The sequence below is a fragment of the Rhinopithecus bieti genome, unplaced genomic scaffold, assembly GCF_001698545.2.
Source record: "Rhinopithecus bieti isolate Rb0 unplaced genomic scaffold, ASM169854v2 scaffold_15776, whole genome shotgun sequence".
In the NCBI taxonomy this organism is placed as follows: domain Eukaryota; kingdom Metazoa; phylum Chordata; class Mammalia; order Primates; family Cercopithecidae; genus Rhinopithecus; species Rhinopithecus bieti.
In genome coordinates this window covers 2,365,293-2,379,934 of record NW_016808836.1, presented here as the reverse complement: position 1 = coordinate 2,379,934, position 14,642 = coordinate 2,365,293, and the positions used below count along the sequence as shown (strand labels likewise).

The window sequence follows — 14,642 nt, the reverse complement described above, 5'->3', positions numbered from 1 at the left end:
GTTGTTGTTGTTTTTGAGACGGAGTCTCGCTCTGTCGCCCAGGCTGGAGTGCAGTCGTGCGATCTTGGCTTACTGCAACCTCCGCCTCCTGGGTTCAAGGGATTCTCCTGCCTCAGCCTCCTGAGTAAGTGGGACTACAGGTGCCCGCCACTATGCCCGGCTAATGCTCTTTGAGTTTTTAAAATTCTTTTTGTAGAGACGGGGTCTCGCCACAGCGCTTGGATATTTATTTATTTATTTATTTATGAGAGAGGGTCTGTGCCAGGTGCGGTGGCTCACGCCTGAAATCCCAGCACTTTGGGAGGCCAAGACTGGAGGATCGCATGAGTCCAGGAGTTCTAGACCAGCCTGGGAAGCATAGTGAGACCTCGTATCCATTAAAAAAAAAAAAAAAAACAATTAAGAAAAAAGAGAGAGAAACAGAGTCTCGCCTTCTCGCCCAGAGTGGAGAGCTATGGTGCAATCATGGCCCACGGCAGCCTACCGACCTCCCAGGCTCAAGCAATCCTCTCACCTCAATCTCTTGGGTACTTGGGACTACAGGCTCACGCTACCACGCCTGGCTAATTTAAAAACAAAACAAAACAAAACAAAAAAGAAGGAAGGAAGGAAGGAAGGAAGGAAGGAAGGAAGGAAGGAAGGAAGGAAGGAAAGAAAGAAGAAAGAAAGAAAGAAAGAAAGAAAGAAAGAAAGAAAGAAAGAAAGAAAGAAAGAAAGAAAGAAAGAAAGAAAGAGAAAGAAAGAAACCGTAGAGACGGGGGTCTCATTATGTTGTCCAGGCTGGTCTGAAACTCCTGGGCTCAAGTGTTCCTCCCGCCTTGGCCCCTCAAAGTGCTAGGATTACAGGCATGAGCCACCACACCTGGCTGTTTGTTCCTATTCTATCGCCATGCCCCTCACAAGTCCCTGAAGGCTCCAGAATTCCATGCTTTTAGATGAAACCCCATTCAAGCCCAGAGACACAGCCCCAACTAATACAACAAGCCACATCCCAGGACACCGTCTGCGTCCCTAGACACCCAGGACCTAGGTGTCACCCTACTAAGGAACACTGCCCCTTAGCCTAGAGCCCCACACCTTCATCCACTACCGACTCCCCCAACCCACAACACAGTTCTGCCACTGTTTTATAGCCATGCCCCTGCTAGCTCATAACCCAGGCCAGTCCCTTCTAACAAAACTCCTCCCTTATCTAATAGCCCTGCCCTTTGCAACAGAGCGCCTCCCCTTCCACCGAAGCCCCGCCTCGCAACTGTAGCTAGCGGGGCTACTGTAGCTTCGGTTCCAGCCACCCCTCCAGGTTTCTCACAACCAAGCTCCGCCCCAGCGCCACAGCCCCACACACCCGTGTAGAGGGACCTCTTACCCACAGGGCCCTTCTAGCACGCTCCACCCGCCCATGAGCCAGGCCCCTGCTTGCAGTTCAGCCCTTCCACAGAAGCCCAACCCCAGCCTGAGACCCCAGGGAGGACCCCTGCCCCAGCCCTTCAGGCCCCCTCACCAGCTGCTCCCCAGAGAGCACTTCCAGGAGCCGCGTGAGCACGAAGCCGTCCCGGAGGTCCACATAGAGGTCCCCGATGTGGCAGCCCACGCGGGCGAGATGCGAGTTCACCCACTTGGTGAAGGTTTTCTTCTGCACGGCTTCCCTTTCATCTGGAGGACAGGCCCTGATGAGCCTCCCAGGCGCTTCCATCTTCACCCCAGCCCTCCGCAAGCCAAGCCTGCTCAGGCCCAGCTCCCTGCAAGAGTCCCCCCTCACAGGCGGATCACTTGAGGTAAGAGTTCAAGACCAGCCCGGCCAACATGGTGAAACCCTGTCTCTACTAAAAATACAAAAAGCAGCCGGACATGGTGGCGGGCGCCCCCATAATCCCAGCTACTGGAGAGGCTGAGGCAGGAGAATTGCTTGAACCTGGGAGGTGGAGGCTGCAGTGAGCCAAGATCGCCTCACTGCACTCAGGCCTGGGCGACAGAGCAAGACTGCACCTCAAAAACGAACAAAAAAAAAAGAGTGAGTCGGCCGGGCGCGGTGGCTCACGTCTGTAATCCCATCACTTTGGAAGGCCGAGAGGGGCAGATCACAAAGTCAGGGGTTCAAGACCAGCCTGGCCAATATGGTGAAACCCTGTCTCTACTAAAAATACAAAAAAAACTTAGCCGGGCGTGGTGGTGCACGCCTGTAATTCCAGCCATTCGGGAGACTGAGGCAGGAGAATTGCTTGAACCAGGGAGACAGAGGTTGCAGTGAGTCGAGATCACACCACTGCACTCCAGCCTGGGCGACAGAGCAAGACTCCGTCTCAAAAAAAAAAAAAGAAAAGAGAGTCCATCCTCAGCAGCCATGTCTCCTCCTACTTGAGATGCCTTCCCCTACCCTCTGCCACCCACCTGGTGACAACCTTCCTGTCCCTTGAAGTTTTCCTGAGATGTCACTTGTACAGGAAGCCTTCCCCACTTGTGACCCCAGTTGGCTGTAGTCATTCATTCATTTAATAAATATTCAAACACACACTCTGTGCCTGTTAAAGACTCTGTGAATACAGACAGGGCCCTCACAGAGCTCAGTTCAGTGGGGACACGGATAAATACAGCCATGGCCTCAGCCTCCCAAAGTGCTGGGATTACAGGCATGAGCCATCGTGCCCAGCCTTAAGGAACTGTCAAACTGTTTTCCAAAGTAGCTGCACCATAGGCCAGGCATGGTGGCTCATGCCTGTAATCCCAGCACTTTGGGAGGCCAAGGTGGGTGGATTGCTGGAGTTCAGGAGTTTGAGACCTGCCTGTACAACATGGTGAGGACTCTGTCTCTACAAAAAAAATACAAAAAATTAGCCAGGCAGGGTGGCATGCCCCTGTAGTCCCAGCTCCTTGAGTGGCTGAGGCAGGAGGATCGCTTAAGCTGAGGAGGTCGAGGCTGCAGTGACCTGTGCTCATGCCACTGCACTCCAGCAAGGGTGACAGAGCCAGTCCCTGTCTCAGAAAAAGTAAAAAATTTTTTTAAAAAGTTGCTATACCAGCAATGTGTGAAGGCTCCAAATCCTTGCCAACACTTGCTATTTCCCAACCCCTCCTTTTTTTTCCCCTTGAGATGGGGGTCTCACTTCATTGCCCAGGTTGGAGTGCAATGGTGCGATCTTGGCTCATTGCAACCTCTGCCTCCCAGCCTCAGGTGATCCTCCCATCCCAGCCTCCCAAGTAGCTGGGACGACAGAGGCATGCCATCAGGCCTGGCTAATTTTTGTATTGGTGTAGAGACAGGGGTCTCACTATGTTGCCCAGGCTGGTCTCAAACTCCAGGGCTCAAGCAATCCACCCAACTTGGCCTCCCAAAGTGCTGGGATTACAGATGTTAGCCCCACTGTGCTTAGTCATTTCCCCTCCCTTTTTTTTTTTTTTTTTTTTTTTTTACTATGGCCATCCTAGTCAGTGTGAAGTGGTACCTCATTGTGGTTTTCTTTTGCACTTCCCTAATGACAAGTGAAATTGTGTATCTTTTCATGCTCTTATCAGACAGCTGTATATCTTTGGAGAAATATCTATTCAAATCTTTTGGACATTTTTTAGTAGAATTACTTTTTTTTTGGAGTCATAATCCCTCTCTGTCACCCAGGCTGGAGTGCAGTGCCACAATCATGGCTCACTGCAGCCTCAACCTCTCAGGCTTATGCAATCCTCCCACCTCAGCCTCCTGAGTAGCTGGGGTTACAGGCAGATGCCACTATGCCCGGCTGATTTTTTTGTTTTATTTTTGTGGAGACGAGGGTCTTGCAATGTTGCCCAGGCTGGTCTCAACCTTCTGTGCTCAAGCAGTCTTCCCACCTAGGCTTCCCAAAGTGCTGAGATTACAGGCTCAAGCCACCATACCCAGCCAGTTACATGCCTTTTGTCATCTGTACTATCTTTGCGACTTCCTATGAATCTGTAATTATTTCATCATTTAAAGTTTTTAAAAGGCCGGGCACAGTGACTCACACATGTAATCCTAGCACTTTGGGAGGCCAAGGCAGGTGGATAGACTGAGCTCAGGAGTTTGAGACCAGCCTGGGCAACTTGGCGAAACCCTGTCTCTACTAAAAATAGAAAAAACTAGCAGGACTTAGTGGCACACGCCTGTAATCTCAGCTACTCAGGAGTCTGAGGCACAAGAATCGCTTGAACCAGGGAGGCGGAGGTTGCAGTGAGCTGAGATCGTGACACTGCACTCCAGCCTGGGCTACAGAGTGAGACTCTGCCTCCAATAACTAAATAAATAAATAATAAAGTTTAGGCCAGGCACGGTGGCTCATGCCTGTAATCCCAGCACTTTGGGAGGCTGAGGCAGGTGGATCACCTGAGGTCAGGAGTTTGAGACCAGCCTGGCTGACATGGTGAAACCCCATCTCTACCAGAAAAACAAAAATTAGCTGGGTGTGATGGCGGGCGCCTCTAATCCCAGGTACTCGGGAGGCTGAGGCAGAACTGCTTGAACCCGGGAGGCGGAGGTTGCAGTGAGCGGCGATCACGCCATTGCACTCCAGCCTGGGTGACAGAGCAAGACTCTGTCTCAAAAAATAAATAAATAAAAGCTTAAAAGAGAAAAAGAAAATTGCTGCCTGGCCTTCCTCTTTCTTCCCCTGACTCCCATAAACTGGAAAATCAAGGTCAAGGTCTGCAGAACATAAGATGAAATTAACCAGGAATCTACACTGACCTCTCTGAGCTAAGTCTTCCTGCTAACTGGGTTGCTCATCTCGAGGTTATCTGGGAGGGAGAAATAGCTTCTCCATTAAGCCACTGTACTGTTAAGTCGATTTTTGGCCGCTTAGCCTGTACGGTTACTGTTAAAATCCCATTACTAAATAATACTGTTTCCTATTAATATTAAGTTTTCTATTAATTCAGGAATAAAGATGTGTATTTCCAGTCTATTTCCCCTTTAACCATTTGAAATCTCTCAATAATTTCCTTTTTCATAAAATTTACCTTGGTAATATTATCAATAGTGGGGTGAAGGGAAGGGGTGATGGTTAATGGGTACAAAATATGGAAAGAATGAATAAGGTCTAGCATTTGATATCAGTACAAAAGGGTGATTACATTCAATAATAATTTAATTGTACTTGTCTTTCTCTTTTTTTTTTTTGATACAGGGTCTGCCCTGTATCAAATCCAGGCTGGAGTGCAGTGGTGTGAGATCATGGCTCACTGCAATCTCTGCCTCCCGGGCTCAAGCCATCCTTCCACCTCAGCTTTGTGAATAGCTGGGACTACAGGCATGCACCACCACACCCGGCTAATTTTTGTATTTTTAGAAGAGTCAGGGTTTAGCCATGTTGCCCAGGCTTGTCTCAAACTCTGGGACTCAAGTGATCCACCCGCCTCCGCCTCCCAAAGTGCTGGGATTACAGGTATGAGCTACTGCACCTGGCCTGATTGCACATTTTAAAATAATTAAAAGAGTATAATTGGATTGTCTGCAACACAAAAGCATCTATCCCATAAATATATATAACTACTATGTACCTACTAAAATTAAAAATACAAATTTTTAAAAAAGTATTGCTTTTTACTCTAGCAGTAGAAAATATACATTTACTTATCTGTATTTTTTAACTTTAAATTGCACCTTGAATGTTTACCTCTAGTTTGAAAATGAATATGCAAATATTAACAGTAAATGCAAAGGAAGTATCTTGTTTGTGTCAATGTGGGTTTTGTGCTGTTTAGATAAGATGGTACCCTACGTTAATACGATCATCAATCATACCTGAGGAAGTGATGGCAGAAAAGATGCTAAATTGAGTATTTATTCCTCTGCCTTCTAACAAATGATGCCCACACCAAATAGCAGATTTTGGCTAGTACTACAGCGAAAGTGGAATTTTAGTGCATCCCCAGGGTGGTACCAGAATGAGGACAACTGGGTTCCGCCTTGTCTCTATTAATAACTGGCCAGGTGACTTCTCAAGGTCATCTCCCCTCTTTGGACCCCAGTTTTCACATTTGCAAAAAGAAGGATTTGGACTAGATTTGGCTTTCTTCAATGGATTCTGGGGAATCATTGATTTTGGGATCTTATACTTGAGAGAGGTAGGGGTGGGTATGTATGTGTGTGCATGTGTGTGTGTGTCTGTGTGTGTGTGTATATATACATACACACATATATATATACACATACACACATATATATATATAAATTTTTTTTGAGATGGAGTCTCCCTCTGTCTTCCAGGCTGGAGTGCAGTGGTGTAATCTTGGCTCACTGCAACCTCCACCTCCCAGGTTCAAGCAATTATCCTCCCTCAGCCTCTGAGTAGCTGGGATTACAGGCATGTGCCACTACGCCCAGCTAATTTTGTATATTTAGTAGAGACAGGGTTTCTCCATGTTGGTCAGGTTGGTCTCTAACTCCTGACCTCAGGTGATCTGCCCACCTCAGCCTCCCAAAGTGCTGGGATACAGGCATGGGCCATTGTGCCCAGCCTCGGAGATATATTTGGTTGCACCCCTACTGCGTTTTATAAAAATGTAAATCGGTTGCCAACATTTTAAAATAGGAAGATTTTGTCTTTAAAAAATTTAGATTTTTGGCTTCTCATGAAATATCACACGATAGGGCAACCCTGGACCTCCATTCCTGCCAGGCTGCCATTGCGGGGGCTGTGTGGGTGCTGCCCTCTTACAGGAGGTCCCAGTTCTCTCAGCATATGCAGCCCATCTGGTCTTGGTGGGCATTTCAGTTCTCAACTCTTGCTCCATGCTGACAAGACTGTAATCAGGAATAGAAAAATCAGGCCAGGCATGGTGGCTCATGCCCATAATCCCAGCACTTTGGGAGGCCAAGGCAGGAGGATTGCTTGAGGCCAGGAGTTTCACACCAGCCTCAGCAACATAAGCAAGACCCCATTTATGTAAAAAATTAAAAATCAGGCCAGGTGTGGTGGCTCACGCCTGTAATCAGAGCACTTCAGGAAGCCAAGGTGGGTGGATCACCTGAGGTCAGGAGTTCGAGACCAGCCTGGCTAACATGGTAAAACCCCGTCTCTACTAAAAACATAAAAATTAGCCAGGCGTGGTGGCAGGCGCCTGTAATCCCAGCTACTCAGGAGGCTGAGGCAGGTGAATTACTTGCACCTGGGTGGCGGAGGTCGCAGTGAGCTGAGATCACGCATTGTATTCCAGCCCGGGAAACAAGAGTAAAACTTTGTCTCAAAAAAAAAAAATTGGCCGGGCGCGGTGGCTCAAGCCTGTAATCCCAGCACTTTGGGAGGCCGAGACGGGCGGATCACGAGGTCAGGAGATCGAGACCATCCTGGCTAATACGGTGAAACCCTGTCTCTACTAAAAAATACAAAAAACTAGCCGGGCGACGAGGCGGGCGCCTGTAGTCCCAGCTACTTGGGAGGCTGAGGCAGGAGAATGGCTTGAACTTGGGAGGCGGAGGTTGCAGTGAGCTGAGATCACGGACTCCCGTCATCAAAAAAAAAAAAAAAAAAAAAAAAAAAAAAAAAAATAATTAATTAATTAAAACTTAGCAGGCATGGTGGCTGGTGCCTATAGTTCCGTATCCTAGAGACTCGGAGGCTGAATGCAGAATGCCTTGCCCAGGAGGCTGAGACCTTCAGTGAGCCATTGTTGCAACACTACACGTCACCTGGGCAACAGAGTGAAACCCTGTTTCAAAAAATAATTAATATATATATAATATATAGTATATAACACACACACACATACACACACACACACACACACAGGGGTATATCCTTTGTGAAGTTGCCATTAAGATGGTGCCAGGATCATTTCTTTTTTCTTTCTTCTTTGTTTTGTTTTTTTTGAGACGGAGTCTCGCTCTGGCCGCCAGGCTGGAGTGCAGCGCCCAACTCAGCTTCACTGCAAGCTCCGCCTCCCGGGTTCCGCCATTCTCAACTGCTCAGCACGCAGAGTAGCTGGGACCTACAGGGCCGCCCACCACCTCGCCCGCTGTTTTTGTATTTTTTTAGTTAGAGACGGGGGTTTCACCGTATTAGCCAGGATGGTCTCGATCTCCTGACCTCATGATCCACCGTCCTCGCCTCCCATAAGTGCTGGGATTACAGGCTTGAGCCACCGTGCCCGGCCCTTCCTTCCTTCCTTCCTTCCTTCCTTCCTTCCTTCCTTCCTTTTCTTTTCTTTTCTTTTCTTTTCTTTCTTTCTCTCTCTCTCTTTCTTTCTCCTTCCTTTCTTCCTTCCTTCCCTCCCTCCCTCTCTTTCTCTCTTTTTCTCTCTCTTTCTAACTTTCTCCCTTTCTCTTTCTCTCTTTCTTTCTTTTGTTCATTCTTTCATTCTTTCTCAATTTCGTTCTTTCTTTCTATGCCTCACTCTGTCACCCAGGCTCTGGAGAGCAGTGGCATGATCATGGCTCAGTGAAGCCTCAACCTCCCTGGGTTAGGTAATCCTCCCACCTCAGCCTCCCCAGTAGCTGGGACTACAGGCGCACGTCACCACACTTGACTAATTTTTGTATTTTTTATAGAGACAGGATCTTGCCATGTTGCCCAGGCTGGTCTCAAACTCCTGGGCTCAAGCAATCCTCCTGCCTCAGCCTCCCAAAGTGCTGGGCTTACAGGTGTGAGCCACTGCACCCAGCCCAGGATCAGTTTCTATTCACTTTCTTTGGGTATCATCAAAATGAAATCACAAAACAAAAAGCATTGTCATGGGGCTGGGCATGGTGGCTCATGCCTGTAATCCCAGCACTTTGGGAGGCCTAGGTGGGCGGATCACTTGAGGTCAGGAGTTTGAGACCAGCTGGCCAACATGATGAAATCCTCTCTCTACCAAAAAATACAAAAATTAGCCATGCGTGGTGATGCGTGCCTGTAATCCTGGCTACTCGAGGCTGAGACAGGAGAATCACTTGAGCCTGGGAGGTGGAGGCTGCAGTGAGCCGAGATTGCGCCATTGCACTCCAACCTAGGTGACAGCAAGACTCTCAAAAAAAAAAAAATCTCAGAGTGTTGCGCTGACCTGAGATGACGTTGAATGTTGACCATGTTGGTGTGTTTACTGTGTAGGGGTCTTCTGTTTCCCCCTCTGGTGCCACCCTCCACTCCTCTTCCCCGTGCTGTGGTGGGTCCAGGGAGGCTGGCCAGTGTGGACTGTATGAATGGACTCCCCAACCCTCAGAGCCCCTCAGACTTCCAACTGGGTTTGGCCAGCAGGAGATCAGAGGAGTCAAGGGCTTTGTTCCTTCCTGCTCCCTCCCTCCCTGCCTGACTTGCTCCTGGCAGTGCCTGGTTTCTTTCCGTACATCCCCAGCTCCTGCTGGTGACGTCTCTCTCCTCTCTCACTGCTCCCTTCTCTGCACGCTGCGGGTCCCCGCTGCCCTTGTAGGTTCCCTCAATCCTGCCCACCCCTATGTCAATAGTCCCTTCATTAAACTTGCCCCAACTTTACCCCTTTGTGGGATGCCATCTACTTCCTGCCAGGACCGTAACTGACACAGATACCTTTGGGGTTTCAAGACTCCTGGCCAGGTTGGGCGAGGTGACTCACACCTGTAATCTAAACACTTTGGAAGGCCAAGGTGGAAGGATCACTTGAGCCCAGGAGTTTGAGACCAGACTGGGCAATATAGTGAGGCTCCCATCTCTTAAAAAAAAAAAAAAAGTAATAGCTAGGCATGGTGAGTGTGCACCTGTGGTGCCAGTTGCTCAGAAGGCTGAGGTGGGAGGATCGCTTGAGCCTGGGAGTTCGGGGCTGCAGTGAGCCATGATCGCACCACTGCATTCTAGCCTGGGCAAGAGAAGGAGAACCTGTCTCAAAACAAACAAACAAACAAACGAAAATACTCCAGGCCAAATGACAAGTTTCCTCTGTCTGCTATTGTGCTTATATTGAGTTCTTTTATTTATTTATTTATTTATTTTATTTATTTATTTATTTTTTGAGACAGTCCCACTCTGTCACTCAGGCGGTAGTTCAGAGGCATGATCATGGCTTACTGCAGCCTTGACCTCCTAGGCTCAAGGGACACTCCCAACTCAGCCTCCTGAGGGGACTACAGGCGTGCACCACCACAGCTGGCTATGTTTTTCATTTTTACTTTTGGAGAGATGGGGTCTTGTTATGTTGTCCAGGCTGGTCTCAAACTCCTGGGCTCAAATGATCCTCCCACCCTTAGCCTCCCAAGTAGCTAGGACTATAGGCAAGTACTATTACGCCCAGCTTTTTACCATTTATACATTCTTCTCCAATAACTTATTCTCCAATAACAATCACAAGTGAAACACATTTCCTTAGGATAAGACTTTAATTTGGCCAGGTGCACTGGTTCATTATGGTCCTGTAATCTCAGCACGTTGGGAGGCCAAGGTGGAAGGATTGCTTGAGCCCAAGAATTCGAACCCAGGGGAGAACCTGGGTTTTGTCTCTATCTACAAAAATATAGAAATTATCCAGGCATGGTGGAGTGCACCTGCAGTTCTGCAGTACCTGTAGTACTGGAGAGGATGACGTGGGAGGATCGCTTGAGGCCAGGAGTTAGAGGTTGCAGTGAGCCGAGATCACACCACTGCACTCCAGCCTGGGTGACAAAGCAAGACCCTGTCTTAAAAATCAATAAATAAACAAATGCACTCAGAGACACATGGATGAGTCTTACGGCAGAGTTCTGAAAAAAAAAATAATAATAATGTGGCCAGGCGTGGTGGCTCACAGCCATAATCCCAGCAATTTGGGAGGCCGAGGCAGATGGATCACCTGAGGTCAGAAGTTCGAGACCAGCCTGGCCAACATGGTGAAACCCCGTCTCTACTAAAAATACAAAAATTAGCCAGGTATGGTGGTGTGCGCCTGTAATCCCAGATACTCCGGAGTCTGAGGCAGGAGAATCACTTGAACCCAGGAGGCGGAGGTTGCAGTGAGCCGAGATTGTGCCGCTGCATGCCAGCCTGGGAGACACAGCGAGACTCTGTCTCAAAAAAAAAAGAAAAAAAGCAAAGAATGCAATCTGGAACATGATAAAACTTGTATCAGTTATAGCAATACCTGCATGCAGAAACCCATAGATAAGTGGCTCTCAGATTTATGACAAAGCAACATTGCAGTTCAGTAGGGAAAGGATAAATAAATGGACCTGAGTCAACTGATATCCATATGGGGGACGAAAACAAACTGACCTGCACTGTACACAATAATATATACAAATAAATTTCATTCCGCTTACAAATCCAAATGTGAAAGGACTAAAATAAGGCTTTTAGGCCAGGTGCAGTGGCTCACGCCTGTAATTCCAGCACTTTGGGAGGCTGAGGTGGCAGAATCACTTGAGATCAGGAGTTTAAGATGAGCCTGGCCAACACGGCAAAACCCTGTCTCTACTAAAAATACAACAATTAGCCGAGCATGGTGGCATGCGCCTGTAGTCCCAGCTACTGGGGAGGCTGAAGCAGGAAAATCGCTTGAACCCGGAAGGTGGAGGTTGCAGTGAGCCGAGATCATGCCACCTCACTCTAGCCAGGGTGACAAAGCGAGACTCCGTCTCAAAAAAAATAAAAGAAAAGAAAAATTAGGTTTTCAGAAGAAAACATCAAGGACTATTTCCATAGCCTTGGAATAGACAAAGATTTCTTAAACAAGACACAAATAATGTTAGCCATACAGGAAATGATTGCTAAATAATTATTAAATTATACTACATTCAAATTAAGATATCTTGTTCATCAGGCTGGGCACTGTCGCACACACTTCTAATCCCAGCACTTTGGGAGGCCGAGGCGGGCTGATCACTTGAAGTCAAGAGTTTCAGACAATTCTGGGCAAGATGGTGAAACCCCGTCTCTACTAAAAATGCAAAAATTAGCCAGGCATGGTGGCCCGTACCTGTAATCCCAGCTACTCAGGGGACTGAGGTGGGAGGATCTCTTAAGCCTGGGAGGTTAGGTTGAGGGTTGAGGCTGCAGTGAGCAGAAACTGAGCCACTGCACTCTAGCCTGGGAAACAGAGTGAGATCCTGTCTCAAAAAAAAAAAAAAAAAAAAAAAGAAAGAAAAAAAATCTGTTTATCAAAGACCCTGTTAAGCCAGTGAAAAGATAAGCCACAGAGTGGGTGAAAACATTGACAACACATACATCTGCTTACGTACTTGCATTCCTCCAAACACATCAGAAAGAGGCAGACAAATTAATAAGAAAATGGGCAAAAGATTTGAATGGGGCCAGGCTCGGTGGCTCATGCCTGTAATCCCAGCACTTTGGGAGGTTTGAGACCAGACTGACCAACATGGTGAAACCCTGTCTCTACTGAAAATACGAAAATTAGCCTGGTGTGGTAGCGCACACCTGTAATCCCAGCTACTCAGGAGGCTGAGGCAGGAGAAACACTTGAACCCGGAAGGTGGAGGTTGCAGTGAGCCAAGATCATGCCGTGGCACTCCAGCCTGGGCAACAGAGCAAGACTCCATCTCAAAAGAAAGAAAAAAAGACCTGAATGGGCATCTCGCAAAAGGATATCTGAATGGGCATCTCGCAAAAGGATATCTGAATGGCCAATAAATGTATGAAAATATGCTTCACCTTCTTCGTTGTTCTTAGTCATCAGGAAAATGCTAAGTAAAACCACAGCAGAATGCACAGCCACTAGAATGGCTAAAACTAAAAAGACTGGCCATCAGCCAGGCATGGTGGCTCATGCCTGTAATCCCAGCACTTTGGGAGGCCGAGGCAGGCGGATCACCTGAGGTCAGGAGTTCGAGACCAGCCTGGCCGACATGGCGAAACCCCGTCTCTACTAAACATACAAAAATTAGCTGGGTGTGGTGGTGTGTGCCTGTAATCCCAGCTACATGGGAGGCTGAGACAGGAGAATTGCTTGAACTCAGGAGGCGGAGCTTGCAGTGAGCCAAGATCGCACCACTACACTCCAGCCTGGGTGACAGAGTGAGACTCTGTCTCAAAAAAAAAAAAAAAGAAAAGAAAAGAAAAAAAAGACCGACCATCACAAGGGTGGGGTGCACAGCAACTGAATCTCTGGTACACTGATAGTGGGAATATAAAATGATACAAACTGGCAGTCTCTACTAAAGTTAGATATACAGTCACTTGGCGGGGCGCATGGCTCACGCCTATAATCCAAACACTTTGGGCGGCCAAGGCAGGAGGACTGCTTGAGCCCAGGAGTTGGAGACCAGCCTGAGCAACATAGCGAGACTTCGTCTCAATTAACAACAACAAATACATATACATATAAAATAAAATACATACCCTTACTCTGTGATTGGACATCTTCACTCTTGGGTGGGTGTAAACCACCAGAAACAAGCGCTTATGCCCACCAAAAATGGGTACTAGAAACTTGAGAACACCACCATTTATTTTATGTATTTATTTATTTAAGACAGAGTCTCACTCTGTCATCCAGGCTAGAGTCCAGTGGCACTATCTTGGCTCCCTGCAACCTCCGCCTCCTGGGTCAAAGCACTTCTCCTGCCTCAGCGTCTTGAGTCGCTGGGATTACAGGCATGCACCACCATACCCAGCACATTTTTTTGTATTTTTAGTAGAGATAGGTTCTCACTGTATTGCTCAGGATGGTCTTGAACTCCTGGCCTCAAGTCATCCGCCCGCCTTGGCCCCCCAAAGTGCTAGGATTACAGGCGTGAGCCACCATGTCTGGCCCAACACCACCATTTATAGTAGCCCCAAACTAGCAGCAATCCAAATGCTCATGGACAGGTGAATCCATAAACAAACTGTGGTACATTCACACCGTGGCACACTATACAGCAAGGAGAAGGACCAACCCACAATCACAGGGAGACATGGATGCATCTCCCACAGGCATAATGTTGAGTGAATAAAGCCAGACACAAAACAGCACACAATGCATTATTTGATTTACATAAAGTTAAAACACCAGCAAAATGAAGCTGAGCTGTTAGAAGTTAAAAGAGTATGCCCTTGGACTATAGTGATAGGGAGGTGGCATGAGGATGCTTTTCTGGGTCTGTCATATGTCACATTCTGTTTGTTTTTTAAAGATGGTATCTCATTCTGTTGCCCAGGCTGGAGGGCAGTGGCACCTTCTTAGGTCACTGCAGCCTGGAACTCCTGGGCTCAAGCAATCTTCTCACCTCAGTCTTTTGGGTAGCTAGGACTACAGGCTCATGCCACCACACCCAGCTAATTTTTTTTTTTTTTGAGACGGAGTCTCCCTCTCCCACCTGGGCTGGAGTGCGGTGGCTTGATCTCTGCTCACTGCAAGCTCCACCTCTCAGGTTCATGCCATTCTCTTGCCTTAGCCTCCCGTGTAGCTGGGACTACAAGCACCCACCACCACACCCGGCTAATTTTTTGTATTTTTAATAGAGACAGGGTTTCACCGTGTTAGCCAGGATGGTCTCGATCTCCTGACCTCATGATCCACCCACCTCAGCCTCCTAAAGTTCTGGGATTACAGGCGTGAGCCACTGCACTTAGGCCCGCCTAGATAATTTTAAAATTTTTTTTTTTTTTTATTTTTTTTAGATATGGGGTCTCTCTATGTTGCCCAGACTGGTCTTGAACTCCTGGTCTCAAGTGATCATCGTGCCTTGGTGTCCCAACGCACTTGGATTACAGGCATGAGTCCCCACACCCCGTTGTATATTCTGTTTTTTTTTTTTTTTTTTTTTTTTTTTTTTTTTT

At 47.7% G+C, this 14,642-nt stretch overlaps 1 protein-coding gene across 1 annotated transcript in view; it reads right to left on the bottom strand.

The window, feature by feature from the left end:
- Nucleotides 1-14,642, bottom strand: part of SPTBN4 (spectrin beta, non-erythrocytic 4) — a 114,870-nt gene that overhangs the window by 89,950 nt on the left and 10,278 nt on the right. The window contains 1 exon segment of the mRNA XM_017887463.1: nt 1,502-1,653. Within this exon segment, the coding sequence (XP_017742952.1) occupies nt 1,502-1,653 (152 nt within the window).